This window comes from Scyliorhinus torazame, chromosome 25, assembly GCF_047496885.1.
Source record: "Scyliorhinus torazame isolate Kashiwa2021f chromosome 25, sScyTor2.1, whole genome shotgun sequence".
Taxonomy (NCBI): domain Eukaryota; kingdom Metazoa; phylum Chordata; class Chondrichthyes; order Carcharhiniformes; family Scyliorhinidae; genus Scyliorhinus; species Scyliorhinus torazame.
The window spans coordinates 22,146,526-22,166,381 of record NC_092731.1 but is presented as its reverse complement, the minus strand read 5'-3'; the positions used below and the strand labels follow the sequence as shown (position 1 = coordinate 22,166,381).

The following is a 19,856-nucleotide window of genomic DNA, read 5'->3' as shown; positions in this document are numbered from 1 at the left end:
AGGTGACTGGCGCCGCCATCCCGCGCGGCCACACGCCTTGACCTTGGGGGGCGCCCACCCACCCTCCTCACACAGGTGCCACAACACCCAGCTGACGGAGACCATCTCTGGGAAGGGTCAAGGCGCCACACATCCCGCCCCCGTGAGGGGCGTGCTAGCCCAGGTGGCGCAATCAGGATGGACCGGCAAGCCTTTTGGCCGGTGGACGGATTACTGTGGGCAGGGGTCAGAGTGCTTGCGTGTCTGTAGCGACACCAGCCAACGCGGCCGCACATGTATCCCATGGCACCTGGCTGTCGAGGTGTCAATGCTCCATCGTTAATCATGTTGTATCTTCCCCCCCCCCCCCCCCCGCTTGCAGATCGTAATGTTTGGGCGCCAGCCAGCGATGTTTTGCCGCCGTGGCTGGAGCCGCTCCCTGCAGGTGGCCCTTTGGCAGCGTCAATGCAGGCGGCTCAGAGCAGCTGCAGCAGCGGCGGCTGCAGAAGGGGGACTGGCCCCCGTGCCACCCGCTCAGGCTGCAGGCCCGCCCGCCCGACAGGTGCAGGAGGAGGCGGAGGGAGACGGTGACCACTACATCGATGGGGATGCACAGGACGAGGATACCAAACTTGATGGGGCGCAGGGGGAGGAGGAGGAGCAGGTGGTGGTGCCAAGGCACTGGAGGCGCCCCATGAGGTCTTGAGTGTATCGTCACCACATGTCCTTCGAGGTCCTGCCGGACAGGGCATGCAGGAGGAGACTCGGATGAGTAGGGAGATGTTGCACATATGTGCCAGCTCATGGCACACCTGGCACCACGTGGAACGGGGGGAGGACATGCTATCCCGGTGGCCGTCAAGCTGACGGTTACCCTCAACTTCTACGTGATGGGGTCGTTCCAGGTGCCGAGCGGGGGACCTGTCCAGTATTTCGCAGGCATCAGTGCACCGGTGCATCCGAGCAGTCACCGACGGCATGTATGACAACGCCGACCGGTACATCCAGTTTCCAGAGGACCGCGCACACCAGGATGCCCGAGCAGCGGGATTCGCCTCCGTGGCCAGGATACCAATGGTCCAGGGGGGTGACTGATGGGGTGCACGTCGCCATGCGTCCACCATCGGAGAACAGGGACGTGTTCATGAACAGAAATGGGACTTTACTCCGTGAACATTCAGGTGGTCTGCGACCACCGCATGAAGATCATGCACGTGTGCACCCACCCCGCAGTATGCATGATGCCTTTATACTGGCGCAATCCTTCATCCCTGCCATGTTCGAGGGACACCCCCCCCGGCTGAGGGGCTGGTTGCTGGGCGACAGGGGTTACCTGTTGCGGTCATGGCTGAAGACGCCTATATGGAGGCCACAGACCAACGCGGAGACCCCGCTACAATGAGGCCCATGCAGCAACCAGGGGTGTTGTCGAGAGGTGCTTTGGCCTCTTGAAGATGCGCTTCAGGTGCCTGGACCGCTCTGGAGGGGCCCTCCACTACCATTCAGAGAGGGTCGGCCGCATAGTTGTTGTCTGCTGCGTCCTGCACAACGTAGCCCAGCAGAGGGGCGATGTCCTGGAGGAGGAGGCACAGGGGGAGCCCGATGAGGCCTACGCCTCTGCACATTAGGAGGAGGAGGAGGATGGAGTGGGCGAGGTGGGTGGGGGGGGCCACAGACGCGACATGGGGGCTGGATATGGCCGGGAGGCTGCACGACGACAACGGCTAGGAGAGCGAGCACGCGAGGCGTTGATCGCCGCACCTTTCACCAACTAGGGGGAGGGCATCGCTGAGCAAGGCACGTGCACCACCGTTCCGCCCAAACGCCGCGCCCAGCACCCTCCCCACGTCCCGCACCACCCGACAACCCTACCGCCCACACCACCACTTTCACAGCACCTTACACCTGCGGCACAACAGGATGGTCTCACACAATTGCTTGTGTCAGCGGGTGTGATCAGTGCCGTGTTGAATGATGACAACACGCTCTGTGATGAGCCGTGAGCTCTGGACTGTTAGACAATGTCTGACTCATGGCCACAGCTACACCCTCCACCTGGTGGTCCCTGTATGAGTCACGGACTATCCACCGCATTGCCATGTGGCGTAGCTGGCGTCGGTGTTCTGAGGACGACGGGGGCTTGGCAGGGGGGGGGGGGGGGGAACACACACCCGGCCTCATCGTTGTACCGAACTTCGACCCCAGCGCCACTTGGTCCCCTTCACGACCCCTCAGGCACCGGACATAGCACAGAGGCATCTAGGTTTGGTGTAACAGTGACTTTAATCGTGACATTCACATACAAGTGCCCTAGCCCCTAAAACTAAGCTGTGCCCTGCACCCGTGCCAACTTACTACCCGTCAAACTTCTTTGCCTTACAGACCCTACCACTACGCCTTGGTGTTTCCCCAGACGGTACGGCAGGAGTGGAGGCGGACTGCTGAGACCCCTGCCCTGAGACTTGGCTCCCCGTCGGCGCGCGTTTCCTGGGGCGGCCCAGCTTGGATGGGCCAGGGGTAGGCGGGCGGTGCTGGATGGCGTCGTGCCACGCTGTTCTGCCCATTGCCCACCAGATGCACCAGGGGACGGAACGGTGGGAGTCCGAGTGTTCCGGGACCTCCCTTGCAGGAGTCACCGGGTTGGGCACAAGAACCTCCTCCTCCCTCGGGGAGCCCGGTGTCCCCTGGGCCTCACTATGGGACGGTGGTGCACGCGGAGACAGGCGCCGTGGCACCACCCTACAGCTGGCGCTGCCAGCCCTGGAGGCCCGCTGCGGCATCGACCAGGGTCTGAACGTTCGCAGCGATTGAGCTCAGGGAGTGCGCCATCCCTGTCAGGGACTGTGCAACCTCCCTCTGGGCTTGTGCGACGTGAACTAGCACAAGCGCAAGGCTGCCCGCCGAGGCTCTCAGCGATGCCCTGCTGAGACTCGGCCATGGCCATCTGAGACTAGGGGGTGGAGGGGCAGTGTGAGGGAGGGCAGTGTGAGGGGGGGTTAGGGGTGGAGGGGGCAGTGTGAGGGGCGTTAGGGGGTGGAGAGGGCAGTGTGAGGGGGGTTAGGGGTGGAGGGGGGCAGTGTGAGGGGCGCTAGGGGGTGGAGAGGGCAGTGTGAGGGGAGGTTAGGGGGTGGATGTGGCAGTGTGAGGGGGTAGAGTGTGAGGGGAGGTTAGGGGGTGGAGGGGGACAGTGTGAGGGGGGGAGTGTGAGGGGAGGTTGGGGGGTGGCGGGGGCAGTGTGAGGGGAGGTTAGGGTGGATGTGGCAGTGTGAGGGGGGTAGAGTGTGAGGGGGAGGTTAGGGGGTGGATGTGGCAGTGTGAGGGGGGGTAGAGTGTGAGGGGAGGGGTTAGGGGGTGGAGGGGACAGTGTGAGGGGGGGGGAGGTGTGAGGGGGGTGGAGGGGAGGCAGGTGTGAGGGGGGGTGCAGTGTGAGGGGCTGTTAGGGGGGTGGAGGTGGCAGTGTGAGGGGGGTAGAGGTGTGAGGGAGGTGTAGGGGAGTGGAGGGGGAGTGTGAGGGGCGGGAGTGTGAGGGGAGGTAGGGGGGTGGAGGGGGAGGGGCAGTGTGAGTGTGAGGGGGTTTAGGGGGTGGAGGTGGCAGTGTGAGGGGGGAGAGTGTGCGGAGGAGGGGGGTGGAGGGGGCAGGTGGGGAGTGTGAGGGGGTAGGGGGTGAGGGGGTGGGAGGGCTGGTGGACGTGTGTGAGGGGTTAGGGGGTAGAGGGGGCAGCGTGAGGGGGGTTAGGGGTGGAGGGGGCAGTGTGAGGGGGTGGAGTGTGAGGGGGTAGGGGGTGGAGGGGGGCAGTGTGAGGGGGTGGAGTGTGAGGGGGGTAGGGGGTGGAGGGGGCAGTGTCAGGCGGTGGGAGTGTGAGGGTGGGTTGGAGTGGAGGGGGGCAGTGTGAGGGGGGGTGGAGTGAGGGGGTGGAGGGGGCTGTGTGAGGGGGTGGAGTGTGACGGGGGTTAGGGGGTGGAGGGGGCAATGTGAGGGGTCAGTGTGAGGGGGGTAGGGGGTGGAGGGGGCAGTGTGAGGGGGGAGTGTGAGGGGAGGTTAGGGGTGGATGTGGCAGTGTGAGGGGGTAGAGTGTGAGGGGAGGTTAGGGGGTGGAGGGGGCAGTGTGAGGGGGGAGTGTGAGAGGGGGGTTAGGGGATGGAGGGGGCAGTGTGAGGGGGGAGTGTGAGGGGGGTTAGGGGATGGAGGGGGCAGTGTGGGGGGGAGTGTGAGAGGGGGGTTAGGGCGTGGGAGGGAGGGAGTGTGAGGGGGTGGAGGGGGTGGAGTGTGAGGGGGTTAGGGTGTGGAGGGGGCAGTGTGGAGGGGGGAGTGTGAGGGGGGTTAGGGATGGAGGGGGCAATGTGAGGGGGGAGTGTGAGAGGGGGTTAGGGGGTGGAGGGGCAGTGTGAGGGGGGTTAGGGGATGGAGGTGGCAGTGTGAGGGGGGGAGTGTGAGGGGGTTAGGGGGTGGAGGGGGGAGTGTGAGAGGGGGGTTAGGGTGTGGAGGGGGCAGTGTGAGGGGGGAGTGTGAGGGGGGTGAGGGGTGGAGGAGGCAGTGTGAGGGGGTGGAGTGTGAGGGGGTAGGGGGTGGAGGGGGCAGTGTCAGGGGGTGGAGTGTGAGGGGGGTTGGGGTGGAGGGGCAGTGTGAGGGGGGGAGTGTGAGGGGGAGGGGGGTGGAGGGGGCAGTGTGAGGGGGGTGGAGTGTGAGGGGGTGGAGGGGGCTGTGTGAGGGGGTGGAGTGTGAGGGGGGTTAGGGGTGGAGGGGGCAATGTGAGGGGTCAGTGTGAGGGGGTAGGGGGTTGAGGGGGCAGTGTGAGGGGGGTTGTGAGGAGTGTGAGGGGGGTTAGGGGGTGGAGGGGGCAGTGTGAGGGAGTGGAGTGTGAGGGGGGTTAGGGGGTGGAGGGGGTAGTGTTAGGGGGGGGAGTGTGAGGGGGGTTAGGGGATGGAGGGGGCAGTGTGAGGGGGGGAGTGTGAGAGGGGGGTTAGGGGATAGAGGGGGCAGTGTGAGGGGGGAGTGTGAGAGGGGGGTTAGGGGATGGAGGGGGCAGTGTGAGGGGGGAGTGTGAGGGGGGTTAGGGGATGTAGGGGGCAGTGTGGGGGGGAGTGTGAGAGGGGGGTTAGGGGGTGGAGGGGGGGAGTGTGAGGGGGTGGAGTGTGAGGGGGTTAGGGTGTGGAGGGGGCAGTGTGAGGGGGGAGTGTGAGGGGGTTAGGGGATGCAGGGGGCAGTGTGAGGGGGGAGTGTGAGAGGGGGGTTAATGGGTGGAGGGGCAGTGTGAGAGGGGGGTTAGGGTGTGGAGGGGGCAGTGTGAGGGGGGAGTGTGAGTGGGTTAGGGGGTGGAGGGGGCAGTGTTAGGGGGAATGTGAGGGGGGTTCGGGGATGCAGGGGGCAGTGTGAGGGGGGAGTGTGAGGGGGGTTAGGGGGTGGAGGGGGGAGTGTGAGAGGGGGGTTAGGGTGTGGAGGGGGGAGTGTGAGAGGGGGGTTAGGGGGTGGAGGGGGGAGTGTGAGAGGGGGGTTAGGGGGTGGAGGGGGGAGTGTGAGAGGGGGGTTAGGGTGTGGAGGGGGCAGTGTGAGGGGGGAGTGTGAGGGGGTTAGGGGGTGGAGGGGGCAGTGTTAGGGGGGAGTGTGAGGGGGGTTAGGGGATGGAGGGGGGAGTGTGAGGGGGGTTAGGGGGTGGAGGGGGGAGTGTGAGAGGGGGGTTAGGGGTGGAGGGGGGAGTGTGAGAGGGGGGTTAGGGTGTGGAGGGGGCAGTGTGAGGGGGGAGTGTGAGGGGGTTAGGGGGTGGAGGGGGCAGTGTTAGGGGGGAGTGTGAGGGGGTTAGGGGATGGAGGGGGCAGTGTGAGGGGTGAGTGTGAGGGCGGTTAGGAGGTGGAGGGGAGAGTGTGAGAGGGGGTTAGGGTGTGGAGTGGGCAGTGTGAGGGGTGAGTGTGAGAGGGGGGTTAGGGGGTGGAGGGGGCAGTGTGAGGGGGAAGTGTGAGAAGGGGGTTAGGGGGTGGAGGGGGAGTGTGAGAGGGGGGTTAGGGGGTGGAGGGGGCAGTGTGAGGGGGTTAGGGGGTGGAGGGGGCAGTGTGAGGGGGGAGTGTGAGGGGGTTAGGGGGTGGAGGGGGCAGTGTGAGGGGGGAGTGTGAGGGGGTTAGGGGGTGGAGGGGGCAATGTGAGTGGGGCGTGTGAGGGGGTTAGGTGGTGGAGGGGGCAGTGTGAGGGGGGGAGTGTGAGGGGGTTAGGGGGTGGAGGGAGCAGTGTGAGGGGGGAGTGTGAGGGGGGTTAAGGGATGGAGGGGGCAGTGTGAGGGGGGAGTGTGAGAGGGGGGTTAGGGTGTGGAGGGGGCAGTGTGAGGGGGGAGTGTGAGGGGGCTTAGGGGATGGAGGGGGCAATGTGAGGGGGGTTAGGGGATGGAGGGGGCAGTGTGAGGGGGGAGTGTGAGGGGGGTTAGGGGATGGAGGGGGCAATGTGAGGGGGGTTAGGGGATCGAGGGGGCAGTGTGACGGGGGTTAGGGTGTGGAGGGGCAGTGTGAGGGGGGGAGGGGGAGGTGAGGGGCTGAGGGGGTGTAGCCAGGCAGGGGAGTCTCACTTGCGGCTGCGCATCCTGCCACTGTGCTACCTCCCCGGTGGCGGCTCCCCCAGCGAGGTCCACAGTCCTCTGCACATGGGCGGGGAGAGGGTGCAGAACAGGTGAGCCTCCTTCGGTTCTTGCACGCTCATGATGGTTGTGGGCTGTCTTATCCTGTGCGGGGGGTGGGGAAAGCATCAGAGTTAGGCGGTCGGCAGCAAGACGCGCAGATGTTGGCAACATTATGACTGGGGGGCACTGGGCACCACGCCATGGCGGCTCGCAAGACGGGTGTGGTGCCCATGTGGATCGGGTGGAACGTGGTGCCCCCCCTCCTGCGTGGGCGGGGGGGGCGCGACATGTGGTGGGGGGAGGGGGGGGGGGAGGGAGGTGGGGGGGGGGGGCCTGGGGGAACTCTCGGGGTACTTACCCTGGCTGCCCTCATGAGGTCGTTCAGCTTCTTGCGGCACTGCTCCCCCGAGCGTGGGGTGTGCCCCACAGCGCTAACGGCGATGCCCACATCACGTCAGTTGCGCCTAACTGTGCTGGCCGGGTGCCGGTGGCCACGTCTTGGGCACAGGATCGTCCGCTCTTCCACTGCGTCCAGCAGTGTCTCCAGGTCATTGTCCCGGGACCTGGGAGCAGCACAGCGGGGCGCAGCCATCTCTCTGTGTCGGGGCCTGTGCGCGGACCGCGCACATAGAATGACGCGGCGCCGCACCATCCAGGCGTCGCGCGATGATGGCGCCGCTCTGGCGCCACGCCCACGGCGTTTCTCGCGCGGCCCTGCTGCTGGCCCCTTTTCGGTGCCTGAATCGATGCCGCCGCCGGCCTGTTCGCGCCGCCGTGAAACGCGACGGTCGTTCACGACGGCGCGGACACTCTGACTCGCCATTGGACAATCCCGCCCAATGAGGGGCATAGATCAGGTAAATAGTCAACATCTTTTCCCAAAGGTAGAGGGACTCTAAAACTAGAGGGCATAGGTTTAAGGTGAGAGTGGAGAGACACAACAGTGTCCAGAGGGGCAATTGTTTTCACACAGAGGGTGGTGAGTGTCTGGAACGAGCTGCCAGAGGCAGTAGTAGAGGCGGGTGCAATGTTGTCTTTCAGAAAGTATTGAGACAGTTATATGGGAAAGCTGGGTATAGAGGGTTACTGGCCAAATTAGGGCAATTGGGATGAGCTTAGTGGTTAAAAACTGGGTGGTATGGACAAGTTGGGCCGAAGGGTCTGTTTTCATGTTGTAAACTTCTATGACTCTGAGGTCTGACAGCATCTGTGGAGTGCGAAAATAGAGTCAATGTTTCAAGTCTGTTTCAGAGCTAAAGGAAAGTGGAAAGTGTGAAAATAGTTAAGTCCCCTGGGCCGGATGGGATTTATCCTAGAATTCTCTGGGAAGCTAGGGAGGAGATTGCTGAGCCTTTGGCTTTGATCTTTATGGCGTCATTGTCTACAGGAATAGTGCCAGAAGACTGGAGGATAGCAAATGTTGTCCCCTTGTTCAAGAAGGGGAGTAGAGACAACCCCGGTAACTTTAGACCAGTGAGCCTTACTTCTGTTGTGGGCAAAGTCTTGGAAAGGATTAAAAGAGATAAGATGTATAATCATCTGGAAAGGAATAATTTGATTAGGGATAGTCAACACGGTTTTGTGAAGGGTAGGTTGTGCCTCACAAACCTTATTGAGTTCTTTGAGAAGGTGACCAAACAGATGGACGAGGGTAAAGCAGTTGATGTGGTGTATATGGATTTCAGTAAAGTGTTTGATAAGGTTCCCCACGGTAGGCTATTGCAGAAAATACAGAGGCATGGGATTGAGGGTGATTTAGCGGTTTGGATCAGAAATTGGCTAGCTGAAAGAAGACAGAGGGTGGTGGTGATGGGAAATGTTCAGCCTGGAGTTCAGTTACTAGTGGTGTACCACAAGGATCTGTTTTGGGGCCACTGCTGTTTGTCATTTTTATCAATGACCTGGAGGAGGGCGTAGAAGGATGGGTGAGTAAATTTGCGGATGACACTAAAGTCGGTGGAGTTGTGGACAGTGCGGAAGGATGTTGTAGGTTACAGAGGGACATAGATAAGCTGCAGAGCTGGGCTGAGAGGTGGCAAATGGAGTTTAATGCAGAAAAGTGTGAGGTGATTCATTTCGGAAGGAGTAACAGGAATACAGAGTACTGGGCTTATGGTAAGATTCTTGGTAATGTGGATGAGCAGAGAGATCTCGGTGTCCATGTACATAGATCCCTGAAAGTTGCCACCCAGGTTGATAGGATTGTTAAGAAGGCATATGGTGTGTTAGCTTTTATTGGTAGAGGGATTGAGTTTCGGAGCCATGAGGTCATGTTGCAGCTGTACAAAACTCTGGTGCGGCCGCATTTGGAGTATTGCGTGCACTTCTGGCCGCCGCATTATAGGAAGGATGTGGAAGCATTGGAAAGGGTGCAGAGGAGATTTACCAGTATGTTGCCTGGTATGGAGGGAAGATCTTATGAGGAAAGGCTGAGGGACTTGAGGCTGTTTTTGTGAGAGAGAAGAAGGTTAAGAGGTGACTTAATTGAGGCATACAAGATGATTAGAGGATTAGATAGGGTGGACAGTGAGAGCCTTTTTCCTGGGTTGGTGATGGCTAGCAAGAGGGGACATAGCTTTAAATTGAGTGGAGATAGATATAGGACAGATGTCAGGGGTAGGTTCTTTACTCAGAGAGTAGTAAGGGCGTGGAATGCCCTGCCTGCAACAGTAGTGGACTCGCCAACATTAAGGGCATTTAAATGGCCATTAGATAGAAATATGGATGATAATGGAATAGTGTAGATGGGCTTTAGAGTGGTTTCACAGGTCGGCGCAACATCGAGGGCCGAAGGGCCTGTACTGCGCTGTAATGTTCTATGTTCTAAAGAGAGGGAGAAGCGTAATGATTTATACACTGTCTAAGCGGGGGTGGAGAAGCTTGAGCTGAGTACAAGGTCAGTGGATGGTGGGAGCTAGGAGAGATTGCTGCAAAGATGTGTAGGTCACGAGACAGAGGAAGCGTTAACGGTAGGAGAAGGTGCTGGTAGTTAAGATAGCAAAATGTGTCAATGGGAGCATAAAGGTCAGTGCTCAGTGAAAGCAAAACTAAAGAACAACTGACAGATGGCCTGGTGGGGGAGGGAGAGAGAGAGGGACAAAAATTGTTTTGGATATTTTGCTTTTATCTTTTCACATATTCTTTGATTCCCTGCACGGCCAAGATACCTATAAATCTCTGTCTGGAATATACTCAATGACTGAGCAGTCACAAGTCTCTGGGATAGAGAATTCCAAAATTCACAACCTTCTGGGTGAAGACATTTCTTTTCACCCCAGTACAAAATGGCGATCTCCTTATCCTGAGAGGCCCCTAGTTCTAGTCTCACCAGCAGGGAAAAGACTCTGCCAAGTCCTCCAAGAATTTAAGACATTCCAGTGAGGTCACCTCTCATTCTTCTAAAGCCAGAGATTATCAGTGCATCCTCCCTTCAACCTCTGCTCATCGTGTAACCCTCTGATCCCAGGAGACGGTGGCTGTTTCAGAAACCTCGCCCCCGACCAGCACTGCCCTTTAACCAGCCTGGCAGAAGTAACGTTTCTGCACCTGCAGCCGAGGCCTGCCCACGCTCTCTGGGGTTCACCAAGCACCCTGAAACCGTGGGTTGCCCAGGAAGTGGGTGGCTGTTTCACAATGAGATGTTTTGAATTTCTTCTAACTGAAGCCAGGAAATAAACCCCTTGTGCGCCAATTGCTCCTGTTACAAGAAAGAACTTTCGGTGACACCGAGGTTCTCGTGGCCTCGGGCTGTCCCAAGCGGTTCGCAGCCCAATTCATTGATTCTCGAAATGTTGGCAGCCCGCCAATGCGCAATCTCGTGATGTGATCAGGACCAGTTAATGGGGTAGAAATTCATCTCGGGCGATGGCGCAAAATGGAATCGGCTACATTTAATTCCACTACAGGGCAGGATTTTCCGATCCATCCGGTGGGGTTTTATCCCGCAGCAGAGGCAGCTTGCCTTTGGCTACTGGTGGGATTTCCTGGTCCCATCAAAGTCAATGGCCATTTGCATGGTGTGCCAGGCGGCGGGGGGGTTATCCTCCTCGCCGAGATTGTAAGATCCCTGTGGCAAGGATGGGAAAACCCCACCTAGAGTATTAATCACTGTATACAATAGGCTGAGACTATCTGAGACTAATTTCTACTCCAAGTAATGGTAGTTGTGTGATAAATATTGGTCTTTCTCTTCAAAAATGTATCCAGGGATTTTTGACAGCCATCCATGACAATAGACAAGGGCCTCCGATAGCATCTCAAATAAACAAAAGATGACGTTTATTTATAAGAACATACTATTTACAAAGGGGCCCGGTTGAGCTTCACGGGGCCCCTGTCGATCAGTTCCGATCTGGCCGATCTTTTATTCAACATGGTTATCAACCCCGTAGTTAGCGGGGGAGCTCATACTCGTCGAGCCACACAGGGGAAACAATCGATCCAGCCCCGTGTGTCCCGTGCAGGTTATTACAGTCAGCTTGGAACTTGCGTTCAAGTTCGAAGTTGCACCCTGAACCCACAACTTTTTCACTCAGATGTTAAGGGTGCTACATGTCACAGTTGGGCAGCACGGTAGCATAGTGGCAGCACTATGGCTTCACAGCGCCAGAGTCCCAGGTTCGATTCCCGGCTTGGGTCACTGTCTGTGCGGAGTCTACACGTGCTCCCCGTGTCTGCGTGGGTTTCCTCCCACAAGTCCCGAAAGACGTGCTGCTGGGTAAATTGGACATTCTGAATTCTCCCTCTGCGTACCTGAACAGGCGTCTGAATGTGTCGACTAAGGGCTTTTCACAGTCATTTCATTGCAGTGTTAATGTAAGCCTACTTGTGACAATAAAGATTATTATCATTATACTATAGGTCAAGCCTTGGTTATTGCAGGAGGAAGTGTTCCTATAAATGGAGACAATCGGTGATAAATACTCCCATTAACATCACAGTCAGCGCCAGTACTTCTTAATAATCTCATCGGACTTTGGGTTGGTTGTAAAATATATCAGTCATTAATTCCTAATACTCAACCTGTTTGTGAACTTCAGTCAGATTCACAAGCACGATACCAGAAGTGGGAGATTATCGGGCACAATTCTCCATGTTTCGTGGTGGCGGAGGCCACCTCCTATTGTCCAGTGGCGAGCACTTCTGGTTCGTCCGTTGTTCGCGGGTTTCCCGTTGAATACACCCCTCGCCGCCAGGAAGCCCACGGTGGGGGTGCACCGTGGGCAGGGCCGGAATATCCTGCTGGAATGAACAGGCGGAAAGCCCCGACCTGTATCTATCGGAAAAGATTGAACAAGTTGAAGCTCTTTACTCCGGAATAGGAAAAGCTTACAGGGGTGTCCCAGTTTAGAGGTCTCTAAAACGATGAGACGTAGATCTTTTCCACTTGTAGGGGAGTCTAAAACTAAATGGTCATGATTAACACAATAAAAAATTCCGGAGACGTCTTTACCCAGAGAGCATCGTCGAACACGCCACCACGTGGAGTGGTTGGCCTCAATGTTGCCTCTGAGATGTGCACGGCCATTCAGAAATCCAAAATGTAGCAAGTGTAGCAAACAGGTCGTGCACGGGTAATCTACACACTCCGACACGCACACACCATCCAGTTAGGTGTGGACAAATCATCTGTTTCTCTGTCTGTCTGTGTCTCTCTCTCTGGGCGCGATTTAATGGAAAAAAAACAGAGTTCAGTTTTGGCCACGTTTAGCAGGTATTTCCTGGTGCTTGGAGCGCCAAGAACGCCCCCGCTATTAAACGGTGTTATATTCCTTGTCTTGTTCTCCAAGATAGCCAGATATGTGGTGTTGACAAAGAATATAAAACTCAGAAGTTTAAATCAAAACTAATTTATTTTACACTACTTAACCTGATTAGGTTCGCACACTTTACTGAGTAACAGATAACAAAATCGTACTGAATCTGGGATACAGTAATTAATAATCTCTCTAATATATAAACTACACTCAACCTCATGCTATCCTACAATGAAATCTCCATCAGCTTCTCCCAGCATGCCTAGAAATGCAGCCTTGTATATGATCACTTAGTAATGCCATCTAGTGTTGAGTTACATGTAATCTCTCTTGTTAACCCTTTTCTACACACATCATTACAAACGGGACTCTGCTTCTTTTCTGGGCCCCCGCCGAGGCCCCACTTAGACTCATTTCCTGCACTGACGAGCTGAGCTGGGCAGTGCAGGAAGAGATCACGGCCCGATCTTTCGGCCCCGCCGTGACCTCCGGAACCCCCAATGCCCCAGCTTACCAATTAGGGGATCCTCTAGCACCCCCACATGAATTCCCCACACCCTGGGCTGGCACTGCCAGGGTGACACTGCGAAGGTGCCCTGGTGGCATTGGGAATGCCAGGATGACGCCCTGTCCAGAGCCCAACCATCCGGGTAACCGAGCACTTTGGGTAACTCCGGCACAAGCACATTCAAATGAGACTAACTACTCACTTGAATATGCAAATCCGGATCACACCTAATGAAGGCGAGACCCGATCGGCGATGCCTTGCAACATCCTATTAGATCTCACGAGGCTTAACGAGCATCGTAAATCTGGAGAGAGTCCTCTCGCAAGATTTAATGGTCTCGTTGCGACGTGAGTCGTTCACGACGAGGCCAGTTGACCACAACCTCTGTCTTATTCCATTTTGTTCTCTCTGTCTGTATATATTGCTGCTGTACCCTCCACCTCTGACTGTCTTTTCCTCTGTACATCTGTCTCTCTGTATGTCTTTGTCTCTATTTTTCTTTCTGTGCTGCTCTCTCTCTCTCTCTCTCTGTCTCTGAGGCAATGGGTGATGTGTTGGGTGTTCTGGATCACATACAGGTCACCAACACTTTGAAGTAGTGCAACACTATTTTATTAAAAGGTTAACTATTTAAACATACTTGAACTGTGGGTAAATACGATACTAGCTTTAACTAAAGACCTTTGCCTTGTCCTAACCAGTTGATGCACTCAGCACATGGTGAATGGCTGTGTTGCAGGCTGTGAGCTCTGTGCTCCTAGCTAGCTGCTACTCGAATGAGCGGGAACTCTGATGCCCCCTGTCTTTATAGCGCGTGTGCTCTCACTGGTGATTGGCTGCGGTGTTGTGTATGTTGATTGGTCCCACTGTGTGTCCATCAGTGTGTGTCTGCACCATGATATACTGGTGTATATTATGACAATGGGGACTAACATTCTCTCTGTTTTATCCAGGGTGCTCTTTCTAATGTCCAAAAGTAGTTACCAGCCGCCCAAGTTAAAGGATAAAGGGAAATGGTGAGTTAAACTCCAGATCTTGGAATCAGAAAACTTTAATATTGAGCAACTGGAAAGTTTATTTCTGTGAATTTTTTTGTATTTTATCTATGGCTCCCAGCTTTCTCCCTGTTCTGCTTTGTGCTCTTTCTCAATATAGTTTAATTGAGCTCTAAACAAATTGGCTGGCACACATGTACCAAACTTAGTCTAGTGCACAAAATATTCAGAGAATGCCCTCTTCAGAGAATAAGGAACTCCTTTTAATTCTTTTTTAAAACTTTTTTTTAAAATTTAGAGTACCCAATTATTTTTTTTCCGATTAAGGGGCAGTTAAGCATGGCCAATCCACCTAACCCATCTTTGGGTTGTGGGGGCGAAATCCATGCAGACACGGGGAGAATGCGCAAGACTCCTTTTAATTCTGTCGAACAGCTAGATTTTGAAGAGTGTCTTGAACGAAGAGAGGAAGGCAGTGAGCTATAAAGAGAGAATTCCAGAGCTCAGGCCGAGGCATAAAATGGCACGTCTGCCAGTGGTGAGGCAATGAAAATTGGGGATGGGCAAAGGGCAGAATAGAATGGGCACAGGTTTCTCTGAGAGGTACAGGGCTGGAGGAGATTTTAGAGCTGAGAGGGGTGATTTGAACGGATGCAAAATTGATTTTAATCAGGGTCAGTGATGGAGAGTTTGTGCAGAACTTTAAATTTGTAGCTTGACCTTGTAGTTTGAGCTAAAACTCACCAACTGTGAGGGTGGGGTGGGGTGGGGGGGGTTGCGGATTTTAAACAGCGGATGAAAGAAGACAACGGATGGACATGATAGATAGTGTTGCGAAATAGAGGAACTTAAACTCTGAATAGGATTATTTCACTGAGGAGATCAGGGCGGAAAGCTGATCGGAGAAATGCAAATGGGGAATTTAAAAAAAGGTGGCCACAAGCTTAAGGCCTTTGGAAAGGAAAGGGAGGTTGGATATAGAGGCAGTGCCTTGCAAGGATAAGAAATGATGGCTGTTTTGAAAGAGAACTACCGAAGGTGGGAACCATTTAAAATTCTAGCCAGCATGGCCAGCAGGAAATGGAGTTGGTTAAAAGCAAATTACTGCGGACGCTGGAATCTGAAACCAAAAGAGAAAATGCTGGAAAATCTCAGCAGGTTTGGCAGCATCTGTAGGGAGAGAAAAGAGCCGACGTTTCGAGTCCAGATGACCCTTTGTCAAAGCTAAAAGGCAGAGAAAGTGGGAAATATTTATACTGTGGGGTGAGGGAATGAAAGATGAGTCATAGCCACAGAAACCAAGGGAACAGAGTGCTAATGGCAGTCCCCAGAGAGAACAAAAGGTGTGAAAGGTCAAACAGCAGAGAAACTAACATCAGAGGGTGAACTGTGACAGATGTAGATGTGGGGAGAGGGGGGGGGGACATGGGTGGATGAGAGGTAAAATGAGAAAAAGGGGGAGAAGGGGGAAGCAAAGGGGTGAAAAGGTAAGGAAAGGGGGGATACGATAGGGGGAAAGAGTAGTGGGGGGAAATATCTATGAAGAAAGACAAGGAAGAAATAAAAGGTAAAAGACAGTTAAAATGAAATGGAATGAAAACAAATGGGTCGAGGTGGGGTAGAGCTAATCATATGAAGTTGTTGAATTCGATGTTGAGACCGGAAGGCTGTAGCTTGCCGAACCGGAAGATGAGATGCTGTTTCTCTTCTACCAGAGTTACCACCGTTTGTATGGCCAGGGACGGGTTGTCTGCTACCCGAACCCCGCAGCGGTGTCCAGGTTATTTTCTGTTTCACCGCTTTGGGGTACTCCCCAAATGGTGGTTCATTGTCAGCGTTCCGAGCCACCGCCCGAGCACACGGCTGCATCCTTGTGGGCCTGGCCATCCTTAAATGCGTCATGGGTAAAATGCAGGGTGCAGTGGAATGGATAGACGCCCCTAGAATCTTGGCTGTTAGGATCCACGAGGGGGCAGCGGATGACGGAGTGCTGCAACAGGAATTGCAAATGCAGCAACGAATCTTCTTAGATAAGGGGCCATAGCTACGGGTTGGACAGATAGGTTATCATGAAATGATAAAAGGAGGGAATGACGAATGTGATATAAAATAGTTAGTTCAAATATTAGTTACAGTAATGTAGATGTAGGCCAGTTTAATTCTAGTAATTCCAGCTGCTGATCCCGGCATGAACTGGGCGCCGCAGGATCCGTGCATGCGCAGTGGCACCGGTGCCAACGCGTGCATACGCAGTGGCTGCCTTCAACGCGCCGGCCCCGACGCAACATGGCGCAGGACTACAGGGGCTGGCTCGGAAGAAAGGAGGCCCCCAGCCAGAGAGGCCGGCCCGCCGATCGGTGGGCCCCGTTGGTGGGCCAGGCCACATCAGAGGCCCCCCCCCCCAGGATCGGACCCCCCCCCCACAGACCGCCCCCAGACCCTTCCACACCGAGTTCCCGCCGGCTGAGAGCAGGTGTGGACGGCGGCGGCGGAACTCGGCGTTTTTACGACAGCCACCCGGCCCATCCCGGGCCGAGAATTGGTGGGCCGGCCGGGTGGGGCGGACCCGACCGGCGGTGCACCAATCACGCCGGCGCCAATGGTGGCCATTCGCCACTCTGCGGAGAATCGCGTGCCGGCATCGGGGCGGCGTGGCGCGATTCACGCCGGTCGCGGGGATTCTCCGGCCCAGCCCCGGGTTGAGAGAATCCCGCCCAGGGTCTTGTGTTAAAATGGCAAGGAAGTTGGTTGGTCAGCAGTTTAGTGGGAATGGGATCCAGGTAGCAGAAGGTGTGTCACATGGACAAGATAATTAACACAAGGGACAGGAGGGTTATGGCAGATGTAGTTGCAGATGGCTTCAGTCTTGGGGCTCACAAGTTCACTTTTTATTGGGGAGGGGTGGGGTAACTGAAGCGGGGGCGGGGAGATGTGTCTTAAGGATATGGTTAGTAGTAGAGAAAAGAAGTTGGTGTTATCTTTGCATTCCAGAATGATCCTACTATAGTGGGTGGCTTTGGCAATGGGTAGAGTGACTCCTGATATTGCCTGTTGTGTTAAAGCCATATCTGATGTGAATGTGCCCCAGATATGCTCTAATCTGTGCTCTTTGGCCTTGACGGAGTAGAGATGGGGACCATAACAGGAGGAATCAGAGTGAGAGAGAGGAGTGTAACATTTGATTGTACGTTGAGAATTTCTATAAGTGAGATGAGATCTTTAAAATTACAAGAGGTTTTGATAGAGTACACACACACATCAGATGTAGTGAGACAGAACAAACTAGGCAGTGTAAATATACAAGATAGTCACTCATAAATCCAACAGAGAATTCAGGAGAATCTTCTTTACCCAGAGAGTGGAGGGAATTTGGAACTTGCTGACATAAGGAATAGTGGAGGTGAATAACATTGATGCCTTCAAGGGGAAGCGAAATATGTACACGAGGGAGAAAGGTATAGATGATATACATAGTTACATACATAGAAGATAGGAGCAGGAGAAAGCCTTTTGGCCCTTCGAGCCTGCTCCGCCATTCATCACGATCATGGCTGATCATCCAACTCAACAGCCTAATCCTGCTTTCTCCCCATAGCCTTTGATCCCATTCTCCCCAAGTGCTATATCTAGCCACCTCTTGAATATATGCAATGTTTTAGCATCAACTACTTCCTGTGGTAATGAATTCCACAGGCTCACCACTCTTTGGGTGAAGAAATGCCTCCTCATCTGTGTCCGAAATGGTTTACTCTGAATCCTCAGACTGTGACCCCCTGGTTCTGGACACACCCACCATCGGGAACATCTTCCCTGCACCTACCCTGTCTACTCCTGTTAGAATTTTATAAGTCTCTATGAGATCCCCCTCATTCTTCTGAACTCCAGTGAGAACAATCCCAACCTAGTCAATCTCTCCTCATATGACAGTCCCGCCATCCCTGGAATCAGTCTGGTAAACCTTCGCTGCACTCCCTCGAGAGCAAGAACATCCTTCCTCAGAGAAGGAGACCAAAACTGCCCACAATACTCCAGGGGTGGCCTCACCAAGGCCCTGTACAATTGCAGCAACACATCCCTGCTTCTGTACTCGAACCCTCTCGCAATGAAGGCCAACATACCATTAGCCTTCTTTACCGCCTACTGCACCTGCATGCTTACCTTCAGCGAATGGTGCACAAGGACACCCAGGTCCTGCTGCCTTCCTGTTTTTGCTTCCAAAGTGAATAACCTCACACTTATCCAAATTATGCTGCCATTGATTTGCCCACTCGCCCAACCTGTTCAGATCATGCTGTAGGATCCCTGCATCCTCGTCACATTTCACCCTCCCACCCAACTTGGTATCATCTGCAAACTTTGAGATGTTACATTTTGTTCTCTCATCCAAATCATTAATATGTTGACAGGGCTAGATAAAGATGGATGGGTGGAAACTCGTGTGGAGCGTCAATGCTGGATCATTGCCAGTTGGGTCGAATGGCCTGTTTTTGTACCGCAAATTCTATGAACCTGCATGGAAGAAGCAAAGGAGTTAACCTACTGGGTGTGGGGTGTTGGTTGGGCAGGGGAGGCATCGGCCTTTGTTTAAGGGAGACAGAAGTCATGAACTTTTCCCTCTTCCCCTTCAGGAGCGCAACATTCCACAACTTTGCCAAGCAGACGTTAACGAAGAATCCGAAGAAGAGGCCAGCCGCCAGCAAGATGCTCACGGTAACCGCATATCCGGCATCTAGGTGTAAAGCCCGGATTGAGTTGTAACATTAGCCTGTGGTCACATGCTGACTGATCTGCACATTCACAAGTTGATGGCCTCTCACCTTGCAAACCTGCAAATCGCGACCTGATCCTTTCACCTTGATGCTAAATCCCATCCTTGCTCTTTTGCTGTCTAGATTGTAATGATATGTATAATGTAAGGAGTGTAAAGGGTTAACAAGACATGTTCATGTATCTCAACACTAGATGGCATCATTGAGTAGTCTTATAAAAGGCTGTGTCTCTAAGCATTCTGGGAGAGGTTTAAGGAGAAGGATAGTGAAATGTTGAGATAGAATGTTAGTTGTATGAGAAAGACATAGATTACTGTAGCATAGATTTAATACTATTGTTTTATTAGCTGTTACTTAGTAGAGTGTGCGAACCATTTAAAGTAGTGTACATAAACTAGCTTTGTTTTTAATACATAGCTTAATGTTCTTTGTCAACACTACAACTTTTAGCTACCTTGGAGAACTATACAAGGAACATCACATGGTACCAGGGAATTACTGAAGTAATTTAGTTAAAATTAGATCGAATCTAAGCAAACAGAAAAACAACATATGCTCAGACTCCGACGGCAAGGCTTCCAGTATCTTGGAGAACTATACAAGGAATATCACAATGATGAGAAACCACAATGGAGACAGAACGATCCCAGGATCCACTGCAGCACAGAAAGCCCACTATTTAAACTTTTGGCCCTTTATTCACTCACTCTGATGAACAGGGAAGATCTTTGGTACATAGGGATATTTAACAGTCCACAGAGTCTGTTTAAGAGTTCCTTGAACTACAGCAAACAGAATTCATGACTGAAACTACAGTCATGTCTCCAGAAAAAGCAGGGTGATCTGTCCAGCAGTGAGTGAAGGACTCTACTGACGGGGGTGGGGGGTGGGGGGGTGGGGGGGTGGGGGTGGGGGGGGGGGGAGGGGGGGGGGATTTACCCAATCATCTCCATTCTGGTCAGGAATAGTGGCACAGCGTACTACTTCAACTGGAAAACTGATAACATATTCAGGAAATGTACTCAAATTACCACAGCGATGAGCTACTTCATTCGTGCGGACAGACGAGGAAAGTAGGATTGCTCTTCTTAGTACAATGAGGCTCAAGGGAAGATTTAGAGGCATTCAAAATTATCACAACAATACAGGTTGTGTGTGTGTGTGGTGTTATGGGCCAGGGCTTAAAGAACCCCAAAGTGTATCATGGAGTTCACCTGACCCACAACTATTATTAGATTGTGGTATGGGG

At 54.1% G+C, this 19,856-nt stretch overlaps 1 protein-coding gene across 1 annotated transcript in view; it reads left to right on the top strand.

Moving 5' to 3' along the window:
- Nucleotides 1–19,856, top strand: part of LOC140402404 (mitogen-activated protein kinase kinase kinase kinase 5-like) — a 211,746-nt gene that overhangs the window by 120,437 nt on the left and 71,453 nt on the right. Inside the window, exons 10-11 of the mRNA XM_072490159.1 lie at nt 13,797–13,859; nt 18,467–18,548. Coding sequence (XP_072346260.1) covers nt 13,797–13,859; nt 18,467–18,548 — 145 coding nt within the window. The remainder of the gene's footprint in view (nt 1–13,796; nt 13,860–18,466; nt 18,549–19,856) is intronic.